This window comes from Pituophis catenifer, unplaced genomic scaffold (assembly GCF_029215685.1).
Source record: "Pituophis catenifer annectens isolate HBS135680 unplaced genomic scaffold, rPitCat1.0.hap2 SCAF_10, whole genome shotgun sequence".
Lineage (NCBI taxonomy): Eukaryota > Metazoa > Chordata > Lepidosauria > Squamata > Colubridae > Pituophis > Pituophis catenifer.
In genome coordinates, this window is record NW_027256890.1 from 3859592 (window position 1) to 3883494 (window position 23903).

General features: G+C 45.0%; 3 protein-coding genes and 4 non-coding genes across 7 annotated transcripts in view; 1 reads left to right on the top strand and 6 right to left on the bottom strand.

Annotated features, from left to right (window-relative positions):
- Positions 1–11798, bottom strand: part of SCARB1 (scavenger receptor class B member 1) — a 58558-nt gene extending 46760 nt beyond the window's left edge. The window contains exon 1 of the mRNA XM_070951307.1: positions 11650–11798. Within this exon, the coding sequence (XP_070807408.1) occupies positions 11650–11796 (147 nt within the window). The 5' untranslated portion in view covers positions 11797–11798. The remainder of the gene's footprint in view (positions 1–11649) is intronic.
- A 2215-nt stretch (positions 11799–14013) lies between these two features.
- UBC (ubiquitin C) lies at positions 14014–16441 on the bottom strand. The gene is made up of 2 exons (XM_070951338.1): positions 16333–16441; positions 14014–15238 (listed from the first exon to the last, which is right to left on the bottom strand). The coding sequence occupies exon 2, from the start codon at positions 15231–15233 to the stop codon at positions 14088–14090; it is 1146 nt and encodes a 381-aa protein (XP_070807439.1). The 5' UTR covers positions 15234–15238; positions 16333–16441; the 3' UTR covers positions 14014–14087.
- Positions 16442–17310: 869 nt separating this feature from the next.
- Positions 17311–17382, bottom strand: TRNAD-GUC (transfer RNA aspartic acid (anticodon GUC)). Its single transcript has one exon. It is a non-coding gene; the product is annotated as a tRNA-Asp (tRNA).
- Positions 17383–18480: 1098 nt separating this feature from the next.
- TRNAF-GAA (transfer RNA phenylalanine (anticodon GAA)) lies at positions 18481–18553 on the bottom strand. The gene has a single exon. It is a non-coding gene; the product is annotated as a tRNA-Phe (tRNA).
- Positions 18554–19152: 599 nt separating this feature from the next.
- On the bottom strand, positions 19153–19224 carry TRNAD-GUC (transfer RNA aspartic acid (anticodon GUC)). The gene has a single exon. It is a non-coding gene; the product is annotated as a tRNA-Asp (tRNA).
- A 1326-nt stretch (positions 19225–20550) lies between these two features.
- Positions 20551–20622, top strand: TRNAA-UGC (transfer RNA alanine (anticodon UGC)). Its single transcript has one exon. It is a non-coding gene; the product is annotated as a tRNA-Ala (tRNA).
- Positions 20623–22115: 1493 nt separating this feature from the next.
- DHX37 (DEAH-box helicase 37) overlaps positions 22116–23903 on the bottom strand; it is a 46618-nt gene continuing 44830 nt past the window's right edge. Inside the window, exon 27 of the mRNA XM_070950923.1 lies at positions 22116–23846. Coding sequence (XP_070807024.1) covers positions 23767–23846 — 80 coding nt within the window. The 3' untranslated portion in view covers positions 22116–23766. The remainder of the gene's footprint in view (positions 23847–23903) is intronic.

Consider the following 23903-nt stretch of genomic DNA (forward strand, 5'->3'; position numbering starts at 1 on the left):
AGAATTTCCATGCAAGCTTTTGGATAAAATACCGCCTGAATGTGTTGGCAGAGTTCTTGAGGACTAGAGCCTTAATTAAAAACGGTGTTTTTGAAACTTGGCCACTTAAAGATGTATGGACTTCAACTCTCAGAATCCGCCCCCCCCTCAGCTATGCTGGAGAATGCAGCGATTTAGTCCACACATACTGTTGATAGATTTCAACACTGCTTTAAATTCTTGGCTAATCTTTTCTTGGACAATTGAAACTAAGGACCTAATCCTGTTGGGTAAACCTAATTCGCACACAGGATAATCCATCCGTGTGATTCCTCACCATTAGCAACCATGTCCTACACAAGCTGGTTATAATCTTTTTTATACCAGAAAGGCAAGAGATGGTTTAGCCGCAGCACCCGAATCAAATATATATGGTATTTTTTTTCCCCCTGTAAGTAAGGCAAACTATCAATTTGACAAACCGCTCACGATCGGCTTTTGATCTTTAAAAAGATGGGGAATAAAACAAGAATATTCAGGATTGTACATTGCAGCCAGGGCCAAAAATCATCAATATTTCCCTGTACAAGTAGTCCTTGACTTCACAAGAGTTCATTTAGCTATGGTTCGAAGTTACAACGGGACAGCTAATAAGTGACTTATGGCTGTTTTTGACACAGCTGTTTGCAGCGTCCCCCACGGTCACGAGATCAAAATCCAGAAGCTTGGTCACTGGATCATATTTATGACAATGGCGGTCTCTTTGGGATCGTGCGATCTCCCTTTGGCGACCGTCTGATACGCAAAGTCAACGGGGAATCCAGATTCGCTTAACAACTCCGGCAAGGTCGTAAAATGGTACAAAACTCAACAAACGTCTCCCCTGAAAGCAACAGAAATTTTGACCTCAGTTGTGGTCGTAAATTGAGGACTGCCTGTATTTCAGGGGTGAAATCCAGCAGGTTCTGACAGGTTCTAGAGAACCGGTAGCAGAAATTTTGAGTAGTTCGGAGAACCGGCAAATACCACCTCTGGCTGGCCCCAGAGTGGGGTGGGAATGGAGATTTTGCAGTATCCTTCCCCCAGGAGTGAGGTGGGAATGGGGATTTTGCAGTATCCTTCCCCTGGAGTGGGGTAGGAATGGAGATTTTGCAGTATCCTTCCCCTGGAGTGGGAAGGGAGTGGGGATTTTGCAATATCCTTCTCGTGGAGCTGGGTAGGAATGGAGATTTTGCAGTATCCTTCTCCTGGAGTGGGGTGGGAATGGAGATTTTGCAGTATCCTTCTCCTGGAGTGGGGTGGGAATGGAGATTTTGCAGTATCCTTCTCCTGGAGTGGGGTGGGAATGGAGATTTTGCAGTATCCTTCTCCTGGAGTGGGGTAGAAATGGAGACTTTGCAGTATCCTTACCCTGCCATGCCCACCAAGCCACGGCCACAGAACCGGTAGTTTAAAAAAAATTGGATTTCACCACTGCTGTATTTAATCTCTGAATGGTCATCTCTCAAGCCGGGGACATCCAGAAGCTCAGCCATGCAAAGGACCAATTATTTTGGAAGGGGATACGAAAAAAAAAATACACTTTGCACAATCTGGCTTTTCGGGGGTTAACACCATCCTGGTTCAGCGAAGTGACCCAGATGCTTAGCTGTGTCCAACAGGGCTCACCATAATACGATGTGACAAGCAAGAGCCGAACAACGCAGGAGGCGGAAAGAGGCGCTCTTGTCTGCAGTTAAGTGTGCTGTACAAGCAGAGGCAAGGGGAAAGAAAGAAAGAAAGAAAGAAAGAAAGAAAGAAAGAAAGAAAGAAAGAAAGAAAGAAAGAAAGAAAGAAAGAAAGAAAGAAAGAAAGAAAGAAAGAAAGACAAACCCCACAATGCAATCTCATAATACTCATATTCTTAAAGCTATTCCCGTCCTTGTAAATTTTTTTTGCTCAAATATGTACTTGGAGTGCCAGTTTAAGGAGCCACTGAAGACTGGCAGCTTTGTTTCCTACTGCGAGTTATTTAAGGCTGATTTTTGAATACACTTCTCTCTCTCTCTCTCTCTCTCTCTCTCTCTCTCTCTCTCTCTCTTCTCCCTCCCTCCCTCTCTCTCCTCTCTTCTCCCTCCTTCTCTCTCTTCTCCCCCCTCTCTCTTCTCTCTTCTCCCTCTCTCTCTTCTCTTCTCCTCCCTCTCTCTCTTTTTTCTCTCTCTCTTCTATCTTTTTCTCTCTCTTCTCCCCCTCTTTTTCTCTTCTGTCTCTCTCTCTTCTCCCTCCCTCTCTCTATCTCTCTCTCTTCTCCCTCTCTCTCTCCTCTCTCCTCCCTCTCTTTCTCTCTCTTTTTTCTGTCTCTTCTCTCTTTCGCTCTCTCTCTCTTTCTCTCTCTTCTCTCTTCTCCACCTCTTTTTCTCTTTCTCTTCTGTCTCCTCTCTCTTCTGTCTCTGTCTCTCTCTCTTCTCCATCTCTCTCCTCTCTTTCTCTTTTCTTTCTCTTCTGTCTCTTTCTCTCTCTCCTCTCTCTTCTCTCCTCTCTCTTCTTTCTCTTCTCTCTCTTTCTCTTCTCTTTCTCTTTTCTCTCCTCTCTTCTGTCTCTGTCTCTGTCTCTGTCTCCTCTTTCTCTTTCTCTTTTCTCTTCTCTCTCTCCTCTCCTCTCCTCTTCCTCCCCCCCCCCCCCCCCCCGCCAGAGAGGTATGCAAATTGCAGGATAGCACACCAGCCTGTTTTAATCCCTTACTTTAGATTCAATCTCTAACCGGATTCCTCTGACAGCTCCCAACCACTTCACTACCCATCTCCTTTTCACCCCCAAGCTAGAATTCAAAGTGGCTCCTTCGGCTTCTTGAGAGGTGGCCAAGCAGAAGTGAAACTCGAAATTCAGGCATTTTAGGTCATGCCAGTTCCCTAAGCCTCTTTCAAATATTCATGCTTCTACCCTTCTTAATAAGATACGGGATCAGCATAATATTGTATCTTTCCTCTGTTCCTTTTATTGGGGTTTGAGAAGTTCCTTATTCTGGGGCAAAACAACACACACACACAAAGTGGAAAGTGTAAACAGGAGTCCTTGCCCCCAAAATAAGATTTACGGCACCAGGGAAACTGTGACTCATTCTCAGACATTAAACATTGCCATCTTGCTAGTATTTCCTGAGCTATGAAATTAAAATTATTCAGTCCTGTCCCCTTTCCAGTGCAAGGTTTTTGTTTTGGGTGGGTACCGTTAAATACCTCAATTCTGACATTGTCACTCACTGAAACATCTTTCCTCAGTCGGATGCTTTCCCCGAGTTGCAAATCAACTGGTCACTCTGGATTTGAGAGCAGAAAATTATCGTCATTTGACCTTGGAAGAAACTGAGTACCAACACTTGGCTGAAGAACAGACAGTTCCTGAAAACTGACCACAGCAGTTGCGTCAATTAAAAAGCGCTCTTAAGTGAATCCGTTCTGGATTCACAAGGCCATCCTCTATTTTGAAGAAGAAAAAAACCTACCCTTGCAGTAGATTAGGGGGATTCTTAATTTTGAGGGACCTGCTAACTAATTTAGGGGTACTTTAAGTCAGGGGTCTCCAACCTTGGCAACTTTAAGACTTGTGGACTTCAACTCCCAGAATTCCTCGACCAGCTTAAGACTTGTGGACTTCAGCTCCCAGAATTCCTCAATCAGCTTAAGACTTGTAGACTTCAACTCCCAGAATTCCTCAGCCAGCTTAAGACTTGTGGACTTCAGCTCCCAGAATTACTCAACTAGCTTAAGACTTGTGGATTTCAACTCCCAGAATTCCTCAACCAGCTTAAGACTTGTGGACTTCAACTCCCAGAATTCCTCAACCAGTTTAAGACTTGTGGACTTCAGCTCCCAGAATTCCTCAACCAGTTTAAGACTTGTAGACTTCAACTCCCAGAATTCCTCGACCAGCTTAAGACTTGTAGACTTCAACTCCCAAAATTACTCGACCAGCTTAAGACTTGCGGACTTCAACTCCCAGAATTCCTCAACCAGCTTAAGACTTGTAAACTTCAACTCCCAGAATTCCTCAACCAGTTTAAGACTTGTGGATTTCAACTCCCAGAATTCCTCAACCAGTTTAAGACTTGTAGACTTCAACTTCCAGAATTCCTCGACCAGCTTAAGACTTGTGGACTTCAACTCCCAGAATTCCTCGACCAGCTTAAGACTTGTGGACTTCAACTCCCAGAATTCCTCGACCAGCTTAAGACTTGTAGACTTCAACTCCCAGAATTCCTCGACCAGCTTAAGACTTGTGGACTTCAACTCCCAGAATTCCTCGACCAGCTTAAGACTTGTGGACTTCAACTCCCAGAATCCCTCGACCAGCTTAAGACTTGTGGATTTCAACTCCCAGAATTACTCAACCAGGAATTCTGGGAGTTGAAGTCCACAAGTCTTAAAGTTGCCAAGGTTGGAGACCCCTGCTTTAAGTAGTCTCAAATCACAATCATGGTTCTCTCCAATGGAAGAATAATTTAGGAATTACTTTGCTCCAAGTTTGGGCTGAAAGACCCTTGCAGAATAGGTATCTTTAAAAAAAAAAAAAAAGAAATCTTGCAATTGATTTGGGGTCAAGCCAAAAGCCAAAGAAAACTCTGGAAGAGCTGGTAAAATTAAGACTGCAGGAAAACTGACAGAATTGAGTGGGTTCCTCAACTCCTCCCATTTTTAATTTTTTTTTCTTACAAATTCTGCTCGGTTTTGGCAAATTTGCTCCACATTTTTTTTCCCACTCTGGCTTCCTGTTTCTGCTTGGACCAACTCTTTCTAAATTACATCACGTGAGTTCAAGGTTGACAATCTGGATCTTGTGCTGTTCGCAGTGCTTCCAACTCCTCTTTGCAAATAAGAATCCAACTCCCAATCCATTCACCTGGAAAATTCGGATTAAAGGGGACAGCTGGGAAACTGGAGCCCACCCATTTTTTCTGAGAAGGGAAAAAAATTTCCCGTTCTGCCCCAAGTATCCAAGTTTCTGGAATTGCCCCATTGCCAAAGAGAGGATGGCAGAATTAACTACTTTGTAGGGAAAGAGTTACCGTATTTTTCAGACTATAAGACGCACCGGTGTATAAGACGCACCAAGATTTCAAAGAGGTAAGCAAGGGGAAAAAAATTTGCCCTCCCCAGCCCCCAGGAACACTCTGCAGGCCTCCCAAAACCTCTGCATGCCCCGTTTTTTGCAAAAATGGGCCCGTTTTTTCACCTGTTTTTTGCAAAAACAGGGGCATATTTGTCCTCCCCAGCCCCTAGGAGCACTCTGCAGGCCTTCCAAACCCTCTGCGTGCCCCATTTTTCACAAAAACGGGGTGCGTGAGACGGGGCTTTGGGAGGCCAAAAGTGACTGTATTTGATGTATAAGCTGCACCAACATTTCCACCCTCTTTTAGGTGGGGAAAAAATGTGTCTTATACTCCGAAAAGCACGATTTCCTAATCACCTAGAGCAGGGGTCTGCAACCTTAAACACTCAAAGAGCCATTTGGTCCTGTTTCCCACAGAAAAGAAAACACCGGGAGCCACAAAACCCTTCCCGTGCCTGACTATTTCAAAACTAGCCTATGTAGTTGAATTAAATGTTCTGTTTTCTTCTGAAGCTTTTCTTTTCTTGGATTTATCCATGGTTGGCCTACCAGGGGTTGAAAAGCTCAATAAAGCACGTGCCGGCAGGTGTCGCACATTGGCGGTTGTGACGCATATTTTGAGTGACAGGGAGCCGCAGCAGAGGGGGTGAAAGAGCCACATGCGGCTCCAGAGCCGCAGGTTGCTGACCCCTGACCTAGGGAACTGATCCCCCCCAGACAATACCCCAGAACTCAACCAAAGGAGGCCGAAGGATCAAGTCCCCAATGAAGATTAAATATGGGGATGACCTCGAGAAAAAAGTTTCAACTGTCGCTAGATAAACACCAGTTTAGGAAGGATGGGTGAGGAAGAAAATCAAGACTGATCTTCGGTATCATCTTGAGCGAGCAGAGGGAAATTCTGGCCGCCTTTCGAGATTCTGTTATTATAACCTGCAACAAGAGCTCCAGGTAATCCTTGTGGTCAGTGATGTATTAACCATTAAGCAGACTAAAAACGTGCTTAGGGCACCAGGTCCAAAGGGGGCACCACAAGGTTGAGAAAGAGAAAAAAACCCCCCAATGAAGATTTGTAAAAAAAAAAAAAATGATAAAACTAAACTAAAACGTTTTGTGCTTAGGGCACCAGTAAGCCTTAATCTGCCACTGCTTGTGGTGACTTTTCCATGATCTGGCTTTCCTCGAAAGGGGTGATATCAGAGAAGGACGTGTCACTAAGGTCCTGTGGCCACTAAGGTCAACCTCCTCCTGCCCTTTGTACAGATGTGTAACAGCCACATGTGATAAGCACCGGACAAAGTCTGTGCAACTGAGTCTAGTTTTGTTGACAAAGGAGAAGAGTGATAAAGACCTTGAACTGCTCTTTAAAAACTCAGAGTCCAAAGTTAAACAATAACTTTTTCAACCACAGGGAGAAAAAAAAGCTTAACCAACTAACCAACCAACCAACCAACTAACCAACCAACTAACCAACAAACAAACAACTAAGCAACCAACCAATGGAATGGCTTGCCTTCAGACGTTGTGGGAGCTTCATCACTGGAAGCTTTCAAGGCAGGGTGGATAAAAATCTATGATTTAAAATAAATAAATAAATAAATAAAAATCTGACTTTTAAAAAATTTAAATCGATTTGTTTGATTTAAATCAGATTTTTCTTTTTTTTTTTAAATCAAATTTATTTTAATAAAAATGCTTTTGGAGTAAAAAACCTATCGAAAGATAGATTTCTATTTAAGATCGATTAATAATTTGGTTTTATTCAGCATGAAGTGGAGCTTAGTGATGTAGGACGAGGCTGCATATTCTGCAATATTTACATTTTTGGCAAAACTCAATGAATCCAAGCTCTGCAAGCTGAGATGACAGGCACCGCACTGATGCATTCACACAATTTCACAGTAACCGTGAGATTAAATCATAAAACGAAGTTCAGGAATATTCCTTTATCCCATTGTTTTGCAAATCTGTGTACACCACAAATTGTATGATTGTTTGAAGAGAAACCCACCTGTACCATCAGGCTCTAAGTGTGAGGAGGAAGGGCAAGCAGTAAAAATGAAAATGAAACCTTCCAAGCAGCTTATAAATATAATATTAAAGGGCACCTGTCATTCCAGATCCATCATGGCAGTGCCTGTTAGTGGGCATCCACTCACCTGCTGCCCGCCACACCCCTCACCTTGTTGTGTCACTGCCGCGACACCAGTCATCCCATTAAAGTGACTGGGACTATCGGTGAGTCAACAGAGGGTCAGAGGAGGAGTCGCTGCGGAGTAGAGATGACAGTTGCCCTTTAAAAATTATTTAAATCTTTAGCTTTGGATATAATTTAAGGGATAGCCTTTTGAGGGTTATATGTGGAAGAATTGAAGTAAAAATGTTTAACTAAAAATGGATAGCTTTTTAAAAGTTATTGAGGTATCCAAATGGTTAATTTAAAATTTAATGGATAGCTTGCTGAAAGTTTTGAAACTTATATTTTGAAGAATGAATTTAAGATTTAGAAATAACTTAACCCAATGGATTAACAGTATCTCTAAGGTTATATTCTGAAGATGAATGTCCAAAGAGGATAAGTGTTTAATTTAGAATTTTACTAGGGAGTAATGCTGAAAAAGAAGGTATGGAAAGGATTTTAGTAATAAATGTGAAATGTGATGAGAGAATTTATAAAAGGAAGGTTGATGAATAACTTTTAAAAGGGGAGTTAAAAGAACATGAGGGAGTTTTGAATCTTCTAGTAAATTAGCATATTTTAGCTTAGGTTTGTTAAATGTTATACCCTGTTTTTGCTCTGGGAAGTCGGGGAAGTGTGGGGAGGGGGGGCTGAAGGTTGTGTGGGGTTGAAATTGTTGTAAAATTTTTAATAAAATAAAAAGATAGATAAGTGTATTAATAAGTGTATTAAGTAAGAAGTAAAAAATGTGGGAGAAATGTTATAATAAATGAAATGATAATATTAAGATATGATAAATATTGGAGGAGTAAGAAGAAGACACAAAAGATGTACTTAGATGATACATTGAATGATTATGTATTGTTTGCTTGTTTATAAAATAAAAACTTTTTTTATAAAAAAAAATTATTTAAATCATGCCTTTTTACGAGTGATTTCAATCCCGATTTCAATCGTGATTTCAATCGACTTGATTTAAATCAAAGCCACCCTGTTTCAAGGAGAGACTGGACTGCCACCTGTCAGAAATGGCATTGGGGGTGGGGTTGAGCAGGGGGTTGGACTAGATGACCTACAAGATCCCTTCCAACTCTGTTCTTATTCTAACTATGGCTCTCTCAAAATGCCTTAAAACTGCAGGCTGCAGAGGAGGAAGTAAAAAGCTGGATATATTCCCAACAGTTCCAGTTTCTTGGAAATGTGTTTTCACATTTGTAAATTATTCAATCACAGAATGTTGTCAGAATCACAGACAACACCTAATTTAGAGAAGAACAAAGGAGGAGAAGGGTGGGGTCTGAAGTGCTCTAATTAAACTTTCTTTTGTTACCCATTGTGTATTGCCAACTGGGACTGCTTCAGGTTTTGCAAATTTAAGAGGAAGGTTGCACTGCCTTCCTTAATAAAATATTAAAGCACAGAAGCTTCATGAATGGATTTGTCCTCTATTCAATCTGCCATTTGCTGCAGACTAAATCTGGTGCACGTTAAATCCTTCTGTAAGCTACAAAATCCAACACAGAGAAGAGACCAAAAATAAATAAATAAAATAAATACTAATAATAAATCCTCTTCGTTTAAAAACCCTCAAAACGCCCGAGCGAGATTTCCTTCCTCTGTCTGGGAAGTCAGAATTTAATTTTTGGTTGCACCAGCAAAAAAAAATAAAAATCCAACAACAACAAAGCACAGATATTGTGTGTAGATATTTCCAACATGGATGGCAAGAAGCAGGGAGGGAGAAGGGGAAAAATTGGATTTCAAGAGAGCTGGATGTGGTTTGGAAATCTGTTTGCGAAACAAAGTCCGCCTTTCCGATTCTGCCAGGAAAAAAATAACAACAAAACTTGGACAAACTTTGCTATTTCTTTTGTGCAAATTCCATGGGTTCAACCATAATTCTGATGGGGAGGCTAGCCCTGTAACTTAAGATCGGTTGTTTGACAACCGCTTAAGATACAACGGCACTGAAAAAGGGGACTTACGACCAGTCCTTGCATTTATGACTATCACGGCATGCCACAGTCACACTATCAAAATTCAGGGGCTTGGCATGGATTTACAATGCTTACAGCATCCCAGGATGGCCAATTGCAATTCTTCCCAGCCAGCTTCTGTCAAGGAAAGTCCACGGGAGAAGACAGATTCACTTAACAACCATGTGATTCACTTAACAACTTCAGTAATTCATCGAACAACTGTGGCAAAAAGGATGTAAGTCGGGGTGCGACGCAAATGTTTCTTTTCTTGGTCCACCTGCAGTCCTTGTGATAAAAAGGAGCCTGAGTGGCGTAGGAGGCTAATGCCTCCTAAAGCAACATTTAACATCCAGCTGCCTGCAATTACTGCGAGTTCAATTCTCCCCAGGCTCAAGGTCGACTCAGCCTTCCACCCTTTCTAAGGTGGGTAAATTGAGGACCCAGATTGTGGGGGCAATAAGCTGACTTTGTATAAATATACAAAAGAATGAAGGCTATTGCTTAGCGCATTGTAAGCGCCCTGAGTCTCTGGAGAAGGGCGGCATATAAATCAAATTAAAAAAATAATAATAATAATTGGGTATGGCTAGTCTAGAGAAAAGAAGTAGTAGGGGAGACATGATAGTAGGATTCCAGTATTTGAGGGGCTGCCACAAAGAAAAAGGGGGTCAATTTATTTTCCAAAGCACCTGAAGGCAGGACAAGAAATAAAAAGAGCCTTGATGGTACAGTGGTTTAATGCACCCTGTTATTAACACAGCTGCCTGCAATTTCGAATCTCTCCAAGGCTCAAGGTTGACTCAGCCTTCCATCCTTTCTAAGGTAGGTAAAATGAGGCGCCCTGAGTCTCCGGAGAAGGGCGGCATATAAATCAAATTAAAAAAAAATAAATGGATGGAAACTAATCAAGGAGAGAAGCAACATGGAATTAAGGAGAAACTTCCTAGCAGGGAGGACAATTAACCAGCGGAACAGCTGGCCTCCAGAAGTTTTAGGTGCTCCAACACTGGAGGTTTTTAAAAAGAAACCGGACAGCCACCTGTCTGAAATGGCATAGGGATTCCTGCCCGAGTAGGGGGTTGGACTAGAAGCCCTCCAAGGTCCCTTCCAACTCTATTCTGATTCAGCATTGTTATACAACCTGTCTCAAGCATGCCCAAACCACAAGAATACACAACAAAGGCCCAGACAGTGATTAAAAAGGCACAATTGCATAAAATAATATTTTCACCATCTTAGAACTGCACGTTCTAAGTGGAGAAAAGATTTGGGGAGCGTTTGGTGTTTGTGGGTGTTTTGCCTCTCTTTGAAGCCTCTAGACTCTGAACTGACCTGTTTTAAAAAAGCAAAATCACTGAATTTGAGAAAGGAGGAGACTGAACAGGCCAAAGCAGAAGCTTTACCCATCTTTCTTTGCAAAACAAACATTTGCAAAGAAAAACAAACATTTAGCCATGGATAAACCAAACTCAGATTGCAAAGGAGACTTCCTAGCCTAGCTAGCAGGAGTGGTGAGAAGAGAACCTAGAGGAAAGGACCAGGTGAAAGAAGAAAGAGAGAGAGAAGGAGGGAGGGAGAGAGGGAGGGAGAGAAAGAGAGAAAAAAAGAAACAGAGAGAGAAAGAAAAAGAACGACAGAGAAAAAGAGAGAGTAACAGAGAGAAAAAGAGAAAGAAAAAGAGAGACAGACAAAAAGAGAGAAAAAAAGAGACAGAGAAAGAGAGAGAGACACAGAGAGACAGAAAGAGAGAAAAAGAGAAAGAAAAAGGGAGACAGAGAAAGAAAAAGACACAGAGAAAGAGACAGAGAGACAGAAAGAAAAAACAGAGAGAGACAGAGAGAGAAAAAAGAGAGAGACAGAGAGAGATGGAGAAAGAGAGAGAGACAGAGAGAGAGAAAAGAGAGAGAGACAGAGATAGAAAAAGAGAGACAGTGAGAGAAAGAAAAAAAAAGAGAGAGAGATGTAGAGAAAGAAAGAGAGAGAGAGAGAGAGAAAGAGACAGAGACAGAAAAGAGAGAGAGAGACAGAGAGATGGAAAGAAAAAGAGAGACAGAGAGAAAGAAAGAGAGAGACACACACAGAGAGACAGAGAGAAAGAGAGAAAGAGAAAAAGAGAAAGAAAAAGGGAGAGAGACAGAGAAAGAAAGAAAAAAGAGAAACGGAGAGACAGAGAAAGAGAAAGAGAGAGAGAAAGAACGAACGGCGCCGGAAGGGAAGAAAAAGTTTGCAGCTCTTAAATCTCAATTAGGTTGGTTTTTTTAAAAAACAACAACAACATTAAAGCTGTTTGTTTGTTTTAGCCGTCGCAACGGCAGGAAGCCCCGCTGCCCCTCCGACGCCTCCTGCAAAGGGCCCAGCTAGAGCCTCCCCTCCTCGGGGCAGTCTATCTGGTGGGGTGGGAGAGACCCTCCGCCTCCTCCGCCTTACCTTGGCCACCTGCTGCCGCAAGAGGCCGGGCAGGGTCTGCAGCAGGACCAGCCCGAAGCCCAGGCAGAAGAAGCCCAGCACGCCCAGCCCGGTCGCCGTCCCGTAGCGCTGCCCGCAGCCGCGCTTGCTGCTCTCGCCCCTCGCCATGGCCGGCCTGCCAGCTCCGCCGCTGCCGCGCTCCGTGCCATGCCCGCCGCGGGGGCTCTTGACGGGCGCCGCTGCCCGCCCCGCCACTCCCCGCCCGGCGCTCCAGCCAACGGCAGCCGCCGATGCCGCCAGAGGGAGGCGCCCGGCCGGGCTGAGCGAGCGAGCGAGCGAGCGGACTGCTGCCGCCGCCCCGCGGGCCTTGGCGTCGCCCCCGGGGCCGGGCTGGACCCAGGAGGGAAGAGGGTCGGAGCGAGGGAGGGGACGGCCGGCCGGCCCTGCTGCCACGTCTCGCCTGGCACCTCGGAGGCTGCAGCGGGGAGGGGGTCTCGCGCTGGCAGGGAAGGGAGGGAAGGAAGGAAGGAAAGGAGGAAGGTGAATGGAGAGGAAGGAAAGAGAAGGAATGAGTTGAGGATGAGAGGAAGGGAAGAAGGAAGGAGTTGGGGATGGATGGAAGCAGGCAAATGAGGGGGAAGAGTGGGGAAAAGGAAAGGGTGAATGTGGAAGGAAGGAAGGAAGGAAAGGAGGAAGGTGAATGGAGAGGAAGGAAAGAGAAGGAATGAGTTGAGGATGAGAGGAAGGGAAGAAAGGAGTTGGGATGGAAAATGAGGGGGAAGGGAGGGAAGACTGGGGAAGAGGAAAGAGGGTGAATGTGGAAGGAAGGGAAGGAATTGGGGATGGAAGGGAAGAAGGAAGGTGAATGGGGAGGGAGGAAAGAAGGAATGGGAAGGAAGGAGTTGCAGGTGAGAGGAAGGAAAGAAGGAATGATATGGGGATGGAAGAGAAGGAGGAAAGAAGGAATGAGGAGTTGGGTATGAAGAAGGAAGGAGTTGGGAATGGATGGAAGGCAGGCAGGCAGGCAAATGAGAGGGGAGGGAAGAAAGAAGGAATGGAAAGGAAGGAGTTGCGGATGAGAGGAAGGAAGGAAAGAAGGAATTGGGGATGGAAGGCAAGAAGGGAGTTGGGAATGAGAGGAAGAAAGGAGTTGGGGATGGAAGGGAAGAAGGAAGGCGTTGGGAATGGATGGAAGACAGGCAAATGAGAGGGGAGGGAGGAAAGAAGGGGAATGAGGAGGGAGTTGGGGATGAGAAGGAAAGGAAGGAAGGAGTTGGAAATGGATGGAATGGAAGGAGGAATGAAGGAAAAGAGGGCAGAGTGCCTTTTCAGGCTGTCCCATCACAGCTCAGCCATGAGAAGCCCCATCCCTTTCCGACTCCATCTGGCACTTCCAGGCGCGGTGCAGGTTTGAACCCATGGGAGATGTGGTTCTGTGCAGCAGGGATTGATTGGGGCTCCTCTCCAAGGAATCGGTCAGCACAATTCCCCTTCTATCAGCCAAAAACTGCCTAGGTTAACGTGACCAGGGAGTCTGGCAAATGTGAATGTTTAAACTAGTTGCGACAGATCAGCAGTGAACTTGTTTTCTTGCAAATGTTTTGTGACCCAAGTAGGGAACATCATCAGTGCTAGAGAAGGGAATGGGATGTACAGGGACTGCGTATTCCCGGTGCTGAGCTTGGTGTTTTCTTTCAGATGTTTCATTGCCAAAATAAGCCACATCAGGGCTGCGAGGGTGTGGTTCATGGAGGCGGCCTGTGGGAACCTGGGTGCTCTCTGAGCTTGGTGGTTCCACAGGTGCTTATGAGACTAGGTAATCTCCATACAGGTTACTCAGTACGTGTTATCTAGTGATATCCATTATAGGAAATAGAAGACATTTATTGGCCAAGTGTGATTGGCACACAAGGAATTTGTCTTTGGTGCATAAGCCCTCAGTGTAAGGCTGGAATGTTTCATTTAAAGTTTGTTTACATTCAATGGAAGGCTGGGATGTTTTCAAATGCAAAGGAAACCTAGATTCTTTACCCTTCAACTGCATTGTCACCCAAGCCCTCAAAATTAACAGTAGTGCCAGATACTCTTACCACCTCCTACCTTTTTTTGCAATATGCTAGATAATGTAGAGTATCTTAAGTCTCTGGGGCTGAAGCAAAGGCCTTCAGGCCTTGTTATTTTATATTTAATCGCAATTTCTGAGTCATGATTTACTTGCTTAGCATAAGTGACTAACATCCTTTGCAAAGCTCTGACAAAGCATCTTAAATCTAACCACCTTCACTCAAGTGTTTGCCTCGTTTTGTAAATGAGCATTTTCATTCCACCTCTTGGCTCTACGCTGTTAATACTTTGCACCCAACAATTCAAAGAATTCGCAGACAATTGGGAATCCCAACAGCTTTATTGAAACAAAGTGCAGTGAAGTTTACTTCAACAGTTGTAAGCAAGCAGAAAGTTTAAAAACCACCCCTCAGACGCAGGACCAGGTGGAGGGTGGACTCCTTCTGGATGTTGTAGTCAGAGAGAGTACGGCCATCTTCCAGCTGTTTGCCGGCAAAGATCAGCCTCTGCTGGTCGGGAGGAATGCCTTCCTTGTCCTGGATCTTGGCCTTGACATTCTCGATGGTGTCACTGGGTTCCACTTCCAGGGTGATGGTTTTTCCAGTCAAGGTCTTCACAAAGATCTGCATGCCGCCCCTCAGACGCAGGACCAGGTGGAGGGTGGACTCCTTCTGGATGTTGTAGTCGGACAGGGTACGGCCATCTTCCAGCTGTTTGCCAGCAAAGATCAGCCTCTGCTGGTCGGGAGGAATGCCTTCTTTGTCCTGGATCTTGGCCTTGACATTCTCGATGGTGTCACTGGGTTCCACTTCCAGGGTGATGGTTTTTCCGGTCAAGGTTTTGACAAAGATTTGCATGCCACCCCTCAGACGCAGGACCAGGTGGAGGGTGGATTCCTTCTGGATGTTGTAGTCTGAGAGAGTGCGGCCATCTTCCAGCTGTTTGCCAGCAAAGATCAGCCTCTGCTGGTCGGGAGGAATGCCTTCTTTGTCCTGGATCTTGGCCTTGACGTTTTCAATGGTGTCACTGGGTTCCACTTCCAGGGTGATGGTTTTTCCAGTCAAGGTCTTCACAAAGATCTGCATGCCGCCCCTCAGACGCAGGACAAGATGGAGGGTGGATTCCTTCTGGATGTTGTAGTCTGAGAGAGTGCGGCCATCTTCCAATTGCTTCCCAGCAAAGATCAGCCTCTGCTGGTCGGGAGGGATGCCTTCTTTGTCCTGGATCTTGGCCTTGACGTTTTCAATGGTGTCACTGGGCTCCACCTCAAGTGTTATGGTTTTTCCAGTCAAGGTCTTGACAAAGATCTGCATGCCACCCCTCAGACGCAGGACCAGGTGGAGAGTAGACTCCTTCTGGATGTTGTAGTCTGAGAGAGTGCGGCCATCTTCCAATTGCTTCCCAGCAAAGATCAGCCTCTGCTGGTCGGGAGGGATGCCTTCCTTGTCTTGGATCTTGGCCTTGACATTCTCGATGGTGTCACTGGGCTCCACCTCTAGGGTGATGGTTTTCCCGGTCAAGGTCTTCACAAAGATCTGCATTTTCTCTGCAACAGGGAAGGAGGGGAAACAGGGACAGGAAACCACATCAATCCAGTTAGCAACTCTCTCAATTGTGCTTAAAGAGCTCCTTTTTCAATGTCAAGGTGCAACTGCTTAGATTTGATCTAAACCAGGCGTCTCCAAACTTGGCAACTTGTAAAACTTCTGGCTGGCTGAGGAATTCCGGGAATTGAATCTCACAAGTCTTAAGTGGCCAGGTTTGGGAGTATCCTGGATTTAAAAACAAGGAAAACTCCACCACGGGACCTCCACGCTACTTTTCTTACTGTACAATCCCCAGGATTCATACTGCTGGAGCTGGACCACCCACGCCAAACCCATTAAACCAATGAATTTACCCAGCAGGAATGCTGTCTAGTCTATGGAGGCTACATGTTCTTTCATGTAGTTTCTTTCCTGGAAAAGGAACCTCCGCCTTCCAAAAATGGCCTCCTGGCTTTTCCAGCAGGTCGCCGAGGCCACGACTAGATGACCTTCGCAACCCCTCCTCCCACCCTGCTTTTACGCCCAAGGGAGCCTTTCCGAGGTGCATTGCCCCCGCCCCAAAGGTCCATGGGGCAAGGTCCATGGGGAGAGGGGCTGCAGCCCCACCCGCCCCCCTTTACCCACTTACTTCGCTTCTGGAACCAAGTATTAAAAGAGCAGAGCTAGAGAAAGCGCGCGTGCGCAGTGGATGCTTTTGCTGGGGGGCGGAGTTACGCGAGCGCGACGTCAGAATGGAGACGTCACAAGAGAGTGGGCGGAGCCTCGCTGGTCCTCCCTTCCCTGTCCAGCTTCCGGGGCGGCCATTTTGGGTCGCGGCTGAATAAGCCGTTGGGGCCTCCCCCCAACCCTCCCTCCCTCCGTTTTAATTAAAAATAGCCCTTTTCGTCCCTCAGCCAAAGCCGCCGCGAAGGGGCAACCTGTGAAAACCCGCGCATCCCGCCTACACGGTTTCTGTCCCCCTCAGAAACTAAGCTCCCCCAATTTTCAAAATTAGGCTCATTCAAGGAAAGCTAACCCTCCCTCAGACCGAATTTAACACAAACGTAAAGAAAAAATACCACTATAAGACATAAAAGTAACAATAAAGGCTTACGGCGGAGCGCGAGTGGGCCCTAGCAGACAGCAACAAATTCACACAAGCAAGAGGCGACTAGGTCTAACTGCGTACTCAGCCGCGGCGGCCTTTTATATAGGCGTCGCACATGGATCCCTCCGCCAACAGAAAGGGAGAGATTATTTTTCGTTCGCGCGCACGCGGCCTCCCGTTAGCCAATAGGGATGCGGGAAGTCAGAAGGCGCGTTGCGCAGGGAGTCCGCCCCGCCTTCTGTGGAATGGAGCAGCGGAAGGATAAAAAGTTCGAAGCTCGGTGAATATCCCTAGACGGTTGAATGGAAGAGAGAATCGGCTGGAACGAAAACCTGGAGTGGATTTCTTGGCTAAGACGGAATGGACGGATAGGAAAAAAGGAAAGGAAAATAAAGAGTTAAAGCCAATTGCAGGAGTTCTGCTATTTTCTCAACCTTGGCCAATCGCTTAAGAGGGATGGACTTCAACTCCCAGAATTCCCCCATGCCGCTGGAGGAACAACATTTGCTGGCTAGGAAATTCTGGGAATGGAAGCTTCTTAAAATGGGGGTTTGGAAAAAGTGGCTTCATTTGGGCAAAATTGCAACCTGCCCAACTTCCTTTCTCCAGCAAGGCCAGAATTTTTGCATCAACCGAGTCTGCAAAAGGGGGTTGCCCCCACCTCCAATTGCGATATTTTCTGCTTAAATCTTCCTTGGAGGGTCCTGTTGCTCATTCATCCATGCAAACAAACAAACAAACAAACAAAGAAACAAAGAAACACATACATACATACAGAGAGAGAGAGAGGGAGAGAGAGGGAGAGAGAGGGAGAGAAGAAAGAAAGAAAGAAAGAAAGAAAGAAAGAAAGAAAGAAAGAAAGAAAGAAAGAAAGAAAGAGGCTGCGACGTTTCCCAACACGCCTCCCTGGATTTTTTGCAAAGGAAAAAATGCCTTTGCTTTTAAAAAAATAAAAATTAAGTTAAGAAAAAAAAAAGTTAAGGCCTCCCCGTCGGGGAATCGAACCCCGGTCTCCCGCGTGACAGGCGGGGATACTTACCACTATACTAACGAGGAGGAGCCCTGCCAAGCGTTTCCAGTCACCCTTCTTGAAGGTAATGCAAAGTCAACGTCTGAATCACTTTAAGCCACAAGGCCTCTTTTCCCATGTTTCCAAGGCAAGAAATCTTGTTTTGTTGCAAGATTAAAAGAGACTCAAGAAGACACTCAGGATGAACCTTCCTGGGAAGCAGCATCAGCAGCCCATGTAAGTCCCCAAAGTGCTTTTTCAGGAGGCAACTGGACTTCCTTGTTTTTTTTTTTTCTTTGAAGACATTTCGCTTCTCATCCAAGAAGCTTCTTCAGCTCTGACTTGGATGGTGGGGAATGGAAGGATTTATCCTCTTTGCAGACAGCTGGTCCTTTGCATCCTTTGAGAGAGTCCTTGAAGCACTTGGAGGTTGATCTGTGTCCTCAGGGTCACCTGAGTGGTACAAATGGTTCCTGTAGTCTGCAATTTTTCTCTCTGGAAATCCATTCCTACTCCCCACACCATTGAAAAGGTGTCCATCCCAAATTGCAAAGCTAAAAGTCTATAGAGATTCTTCAGTCTTCCAGGTCAAAGGTGCTTTTTCAAGAGGCCACTGGACTTTCTTGTTTTTTTTCTTTGAAGACGTTTCGCTTCTCATCCAAGAAGCTTCTTCAGCTCTGACAGGATGGTGATGAATGGAAGGGTTCATCTCTAGACCGCTGATCATTGCAGGCTGCACTACTCAAGTGACCCTGAGGACACAGAAGGATCTGCAAGTGGCCTCAAGGACCCTCTAAAAGGATGCAAATGACCAGCTGCCTGCAAGGAATATCAATCCTTCCATTCCCCACCATCCAAGTCAGAGCGGAAGAAGCTTCTTGGATGAGAAGCGAAACGTCTTCAAAGGAAAAAAACAAGAAAGTCCAAAGATCCTGAAAAAATAAAGGACCTTTGGGGACAACCATGACCTGGATGACTGAGAATCTCTACAAACTTTGCAAAACACACAAACACAAACTCAGCTGAAAGAAGGATGGGCTCCTGCCCCCCCCTTTTTTTTTGCTTCTTTTCAAGGATGCCGCATAAAAAGAAGGGATTTTATAACACATTACTCCCACCACCACCACCCCAAAAGAAAAAGAATCTGCCGAAACCCGGGATCGAACCAGGGACCTTTAGATCTTCAGTCTAACGCTCTCCCAACTGAGCTATTTCGGCTGATGTCATGCTCGCTCTTCGTCCTCCCTTTCAAGGGAGGGCGGACGACTTCCTTCTTTTTTTTTTTTTTTTGCAAATTGCAATCTAACCCAATGCATTAACTCCCCACTTTTCTTCAGTAGGGGCATTTGCCCTCCTGGCCCACCCTGAAGCCCCTCTGCCTTTAGCAATGGGGAGAGGGGGGTTTAGATTAGCCTCCCTCCCAGTCTGGCCAGCTGGGGGGTGATGGTGGCAGAAATCCTGTTGGCAGGGTTACATGTTAGGGTGTTTGTTTGTTTGTTTAATCATTGTGTTTATTGTGTTTAAACATTTCATTCATATAGTTTAATGTTTTTAAACATTGTGTCTGTTTTATTATAAGCCGCCTCGTGTCCCCTGCGTGAGATGGTGAGGTGTATCAAAGGAATGAGTGAGTGAGTGAGTGAGTGAGTGAGTGAGTGAGTGAATGAATGATTGAGGAAAGAGGCAAAAGTCAGAGAATCCAATTAAGGAGGAAAAATACTCTGCTTTGCTGGAGTGGAATGAACGGAAAAGAAAGCACGTGGTGGTTTGGGTGGGTGGGTGGGGGTTTATTTTATTGAAAAGAAAAAAATTTGAACCTCCCCGTCGGGGAATCGAACCCCGGTCTCCCGCGTGACAGGCGGGGATACTTACCACTATACTAACGAGGAAGGACTCGGGCGCTGTTTTCCGAAACAGGCCAGTTAAGGCGGGCACGTGCTGATCCCAAGCTCCTTCCTTCCTTCCTTCCTTCTTTCTTCCTGCATCTATCTTCATCCTTCCTTCTTCTCTTCTTCTAAGCTGCTTAAACAGGACGGAATTCGGGTGGATGAAGACCGGATCATCTAGCAGTGGCGTCTAATGTGGGGGGGGGGGGGGAAAGGGTGGAGGGCAGAAATAGGAAAAGAAAGGATTAAAAAAAACTCCCATCTAGTGCAAACCAACAGCAACTGCATCTACGCAGCTAAAAGTCCTCTGTAAAGGTTTTGTGATTTTTTATAATATTATCTACTGATCATATTATGTTAGTTTATGATACCTATTGGTAAACCAGCAATGATTACGCTTCACATACAAGGAATGTTTTCCTTCCTTCCTTCCCTCCTTCCTCCCTCTATTCCTTTTTTCTTTTCCTTCCTTCCCTCCCTCCCCTATTCCTCCCTCTCTCCTTCCTTCCCTCTATTCCTCCCTCCCTCTATTCTTTCTTTCTTTCCTTCTATTCTTTCTCTCCTTCCTTCCTTCCTTCCCCTATTCCTTCCTCCCATTCATTCTTTTTCCTTCCTTCCCTCCTATTCTTTCCTTCCTTCCCTCCCTCTCTCCCCTATTCCTCCCTCTCTCCTTCTTTCCTTCCCTCCCTTATTCCTCCCTCCCCCTGGTCTTTCTTTCCTTCCTTCCTTCCCTCCCTCCCCTATTCCTCCCTCCCTCTACTTTCTTCCATTCATTCTTTTTCCTTTCCTTCCCTCCCTCCTTCTATCCTTCCCTTATTCCTCTTTCTTCCTTTCCTTCCTTCCTTCCTTCCTCCCTCCCTCTTCCCACATCTATCTTCATCCTTCCTTCCTTTTCTCCTCCCTCCCTCCCTCTTATTTCTTTCTCATAAAACAAAATCCTAAATTAAAAATGCACAGCTTGCTTTGGGTTTCCTGCTCCCCAAAGAGGAAGAGAGCCCTCCCAAAGCAGCCCCAAATCCTGGATTCCCCCAAAAGTTGCAGCTCTACCTGAATAGCCTTCCTCTCCCAAATAAAGAGACCCCCAAAATGGGGGGGGGGTGTAGGAGAAGATCTGCACTCACAGGGAGAAACGCCTCCCCCCCTTCCCTGTGTGGGTCACAGCCTCAAGGTTAGGATCAGAGTGAGGGGGAGGCTCTTCTGCCTGCATGGAAAACAATTGGAGATCAAAAGAAGGGGGAAAAGAGAATATTTTTTGGAAGGGTAAAAAAAAAGGGGGGGGAAACAATTGAATAGCTTTGTATTTCCCGCTGGAAAGCTTTGTTCCGGGAAGGGGATGTAGCTCAGTGGTAGAGCGCATGCTTTGCATGTATGAGGCCCCGGGTTCAATCCCCGGCATCTCCACGTTTTTTCCCCGTTCAGTGTTTGTAATACAGGTACTCCTCGAGTTACGACCACACATTTCTGTGCCTCCTGGATTTGTTGTTGAGACATTGGTTAAACTGAGTTTTGTCCCATTTTACGACCTTTCTTGCCTCCGTTGCTAAGTGAATCCTTGCCGTGGATAAGTTAGTAACCTGGTTTTGAAGTGAATCTGGCTTCCCCATTCACTTTTGCTTTTATCACAAAAGGGGATCCTGTGATCTTGGGGACATGACAACGGTCATAAAGTGAATCAGCAGCCAAGCGTCTGCATTTTGACCCCGTGAACATGAGGATGACGCAAATGTCACTGTGAAAAATGGTCGTCGCTTTTTCGGTGCCGTTGTAACTTTGAATGGTCACTAAATGAACCGTTGAATAAATGAACTAAGTGAATGTAGAATCCCAGGGCTGGAAGGAACCTTAGAGGTCATCTAGTCCAACCCGCTGCCCGAGACAAAAGTTCTTACACCATCCAGGATAAATGAATGTCCAATATTCATCCAATTTTTTTCTTGGGCATCCCATTATAGGTAGTTCTTGATTTAGCATTGGTTTAGTGATTACAACAGTGCTGAAAAGTGACTTACGACCGTTGCAGCATTCCCCACATTCATGGGATCAAAATTTGGGCATTTGTCAACCGGCATGTATTTACGATGGTGCAGCATGCCAGAGTCAAGGGATCTAGTTACAGATACAGATTAACAAGAGTTGGAAGGGACCTTGTAGGTCATCTAGTCCAACCCCCCGCCCAAGCAGGAGACCCTACACCATTTCTGACAGATTGGCAGTCCAGTCTCTTCTTGAAAGCTTCCAAGGATGAAGGTCCCGCAACTTCTGAAGGCAATTTGCAAATTGCCATTTGCAACCTTCCCAGCAGCTTTTGGTCAATGGGGGAAAGCTGGGTTCGCTTAACGACGTGATTCTCTTTGACCACTGCAGTGCTCCGTTGAACAACAGTGGCAAAGAAGCTGTAAAATCGGGCATAGCTTGCTTCGGGACAGCATTGCTCAGCAACGAAAATTCTGGTTTTTACGACGGTGGCAGAATCCGTGATCACCAGCAATGGCTAAACCAGTGGATTGAACGAAAGCCAATTTATTTCAGAACACACTTTGGGGTAATAAACAAATACAAACATGGAAATGATTGTTGATTTTCAAAATGATTACTATAGAGGATTTTAAGGCCAGAAGAGGTATAGAAAAATCCCCTTATATTTGAAAATTTGTTTCTTTCTTTTTCCTTTTTGCAAGAGGCACTGGATATCACCCAAATCCATTCTACTTCATTCTTCCCAACTGAATGATCAAATTCAAAAACCTGGAGTTGTTCCAGTGGACATTTTCACAACTCCAACTGGTGTGGAGACAATAACTTGGTCCTTAACCCCAATAATAGTGGACTATAGAAAGAATATGTGAGATTTAAAAAAACAGCAAAACCTCATAAAAAGTGAAACAGAGACCATGAACAAGTAAAAAGCAGATTTATTATCTATATATCTTAAAGCTTTTGCAAAAGACTTCTCCCATGAAAGAGAGAGAACGTCTTATCACTCCAGTTACATGATTTAAATACAGTTTCAGACGATCAGCAAAACAATTAGAACCAGGTATTGTTTTCGGTTGTTACATAACATTTTGGCTTTCTCACATGTTCCACCCTGGAGTTCCCCTCCAAAAGTACCCTCTAAAAATGCCCTCTAAAAATGTATTCATAATTGTTTGTTATTGTTCTTATTAATTGGACACTTAAGTCTTTTCCTCCTTTTTCAAAGGAGCTTGGGTCAGCCTGACCCAATTTAGAATGTACCAAAACATCTGTTTCCTCAAAACAGGTGTCATACATATCTTACTCAGCTTAATAGCTGAGGTTCAGGTTATGTAAAGGGTAAATATGGAGTCACTTAGGCTATATTCTTTACAGGAATAATTCTTTTTCTCTCAATCCTCCCTTTTTCTTTTTATCAGTTTTATTCCTGTAAATCATCATGTATGCTTTGTAACATAGATACTTTCTGTCTCGCTCTTGATTCTTCAGTTGTTTTCTTTGGTTTAGTTACCTGATAACAAGACTTCCAACAGTTTCAGTACAGGTGCACATTTGATACAGATACAGTGACATACTGGAGTATTCCCTTTCTTGGTATTTATTTCTACAAAACTTGGAATAAGTGTAGTTAGTTGTCTGGTTGAGACGTATAAAGGGCATGTACTCTTCTAAACCTTTATGTTTGCAGCTCAGAGTGTTTGTGTGAACCAACCTATTGGGATGTTTATGTAAGCCAGGTTTGTGGGTTTGTGGAAGAAAACATAACTACTATGACTTAGCCAAAAAACAAACCATGATTAAAGTAAATGCTGCTTAATGGAATGTGAATGCAATCCAGGGATTTTCAAACTTTGCCAGCTGGGGGAATTCTGGGAATTGAAGTCCAAACCTCTTAAAAGGTGCTCAGGTTGAGAAATATTGGATGATTTCCAGCAGCCATAGAGTCTGTTCTCGAGAGAAGCCAGACCCTGGGGCCAGGGGAGAAATGCTCCCAGATCGGACTGGATCGCCCGATCCGGTAGCGATCTTGGCTGGTGGTTTGGGGGATCTGGTAGTGATGGCGAAGCAAAGCTCCGCCCACCCGCCTGGGTGTCATTACTTCCTGGTTTTAACCAGGAAGTAGTGCATTTTTTACCTTTTGCGCATGCGCAGGTCTGCGTGCACATGTGCAGAAGGTCTGCATGCACATGTGACGTGTACGCGTGCTTCCGAACCAGTAAGAAAGGTAAGTAGATTTCACCCCTGCCTGGGGCATTCTGGGAGTTGAAGTCTTAAAGCTCCCCAGGTTGAGAAACACTGAATTTCCCTTGTACGAAAGGATATGCATTGATTCTTTCGCTGGACAGCTGTTGCATTCAGCCCAACCAAAAACATCTGCACGATTATTATTATTTTTTGCAGGTCACAAATGTCACACGTGTTGCTCCTTTGGATGACAAATGAAGAAAGTTTAACCTTTCTCCTCTTTCTTTGTGCAATTACGGATCTTGCTTTTCCCAGGAAAATCTTCATGGAATTTTTGGTAGGAATTGCAAACCGGAGAGTTCCTGGCTTAAAAATTCACCACCATCAATGCACTGGAGGCCACATTTTAGCAATTTCCTCGTGGGTAACTTCCGGAACCCACTGGCAATATTCAGCCAATAAATCTGAAATGAGAAGATTAAAATCGGAGAAAAGAGTGACCCATCAGCCTGCTGTGATTA

What these genes read in the sequence shown, in the direction of transcription:
- UBC (XM_070951338.1), bottom strand. Translation starts at nt 15,233, where the DNA reads ATGCAGATCTTTGTGAAGACCTTGACCGGGAAAACCATCACCCTAGAG.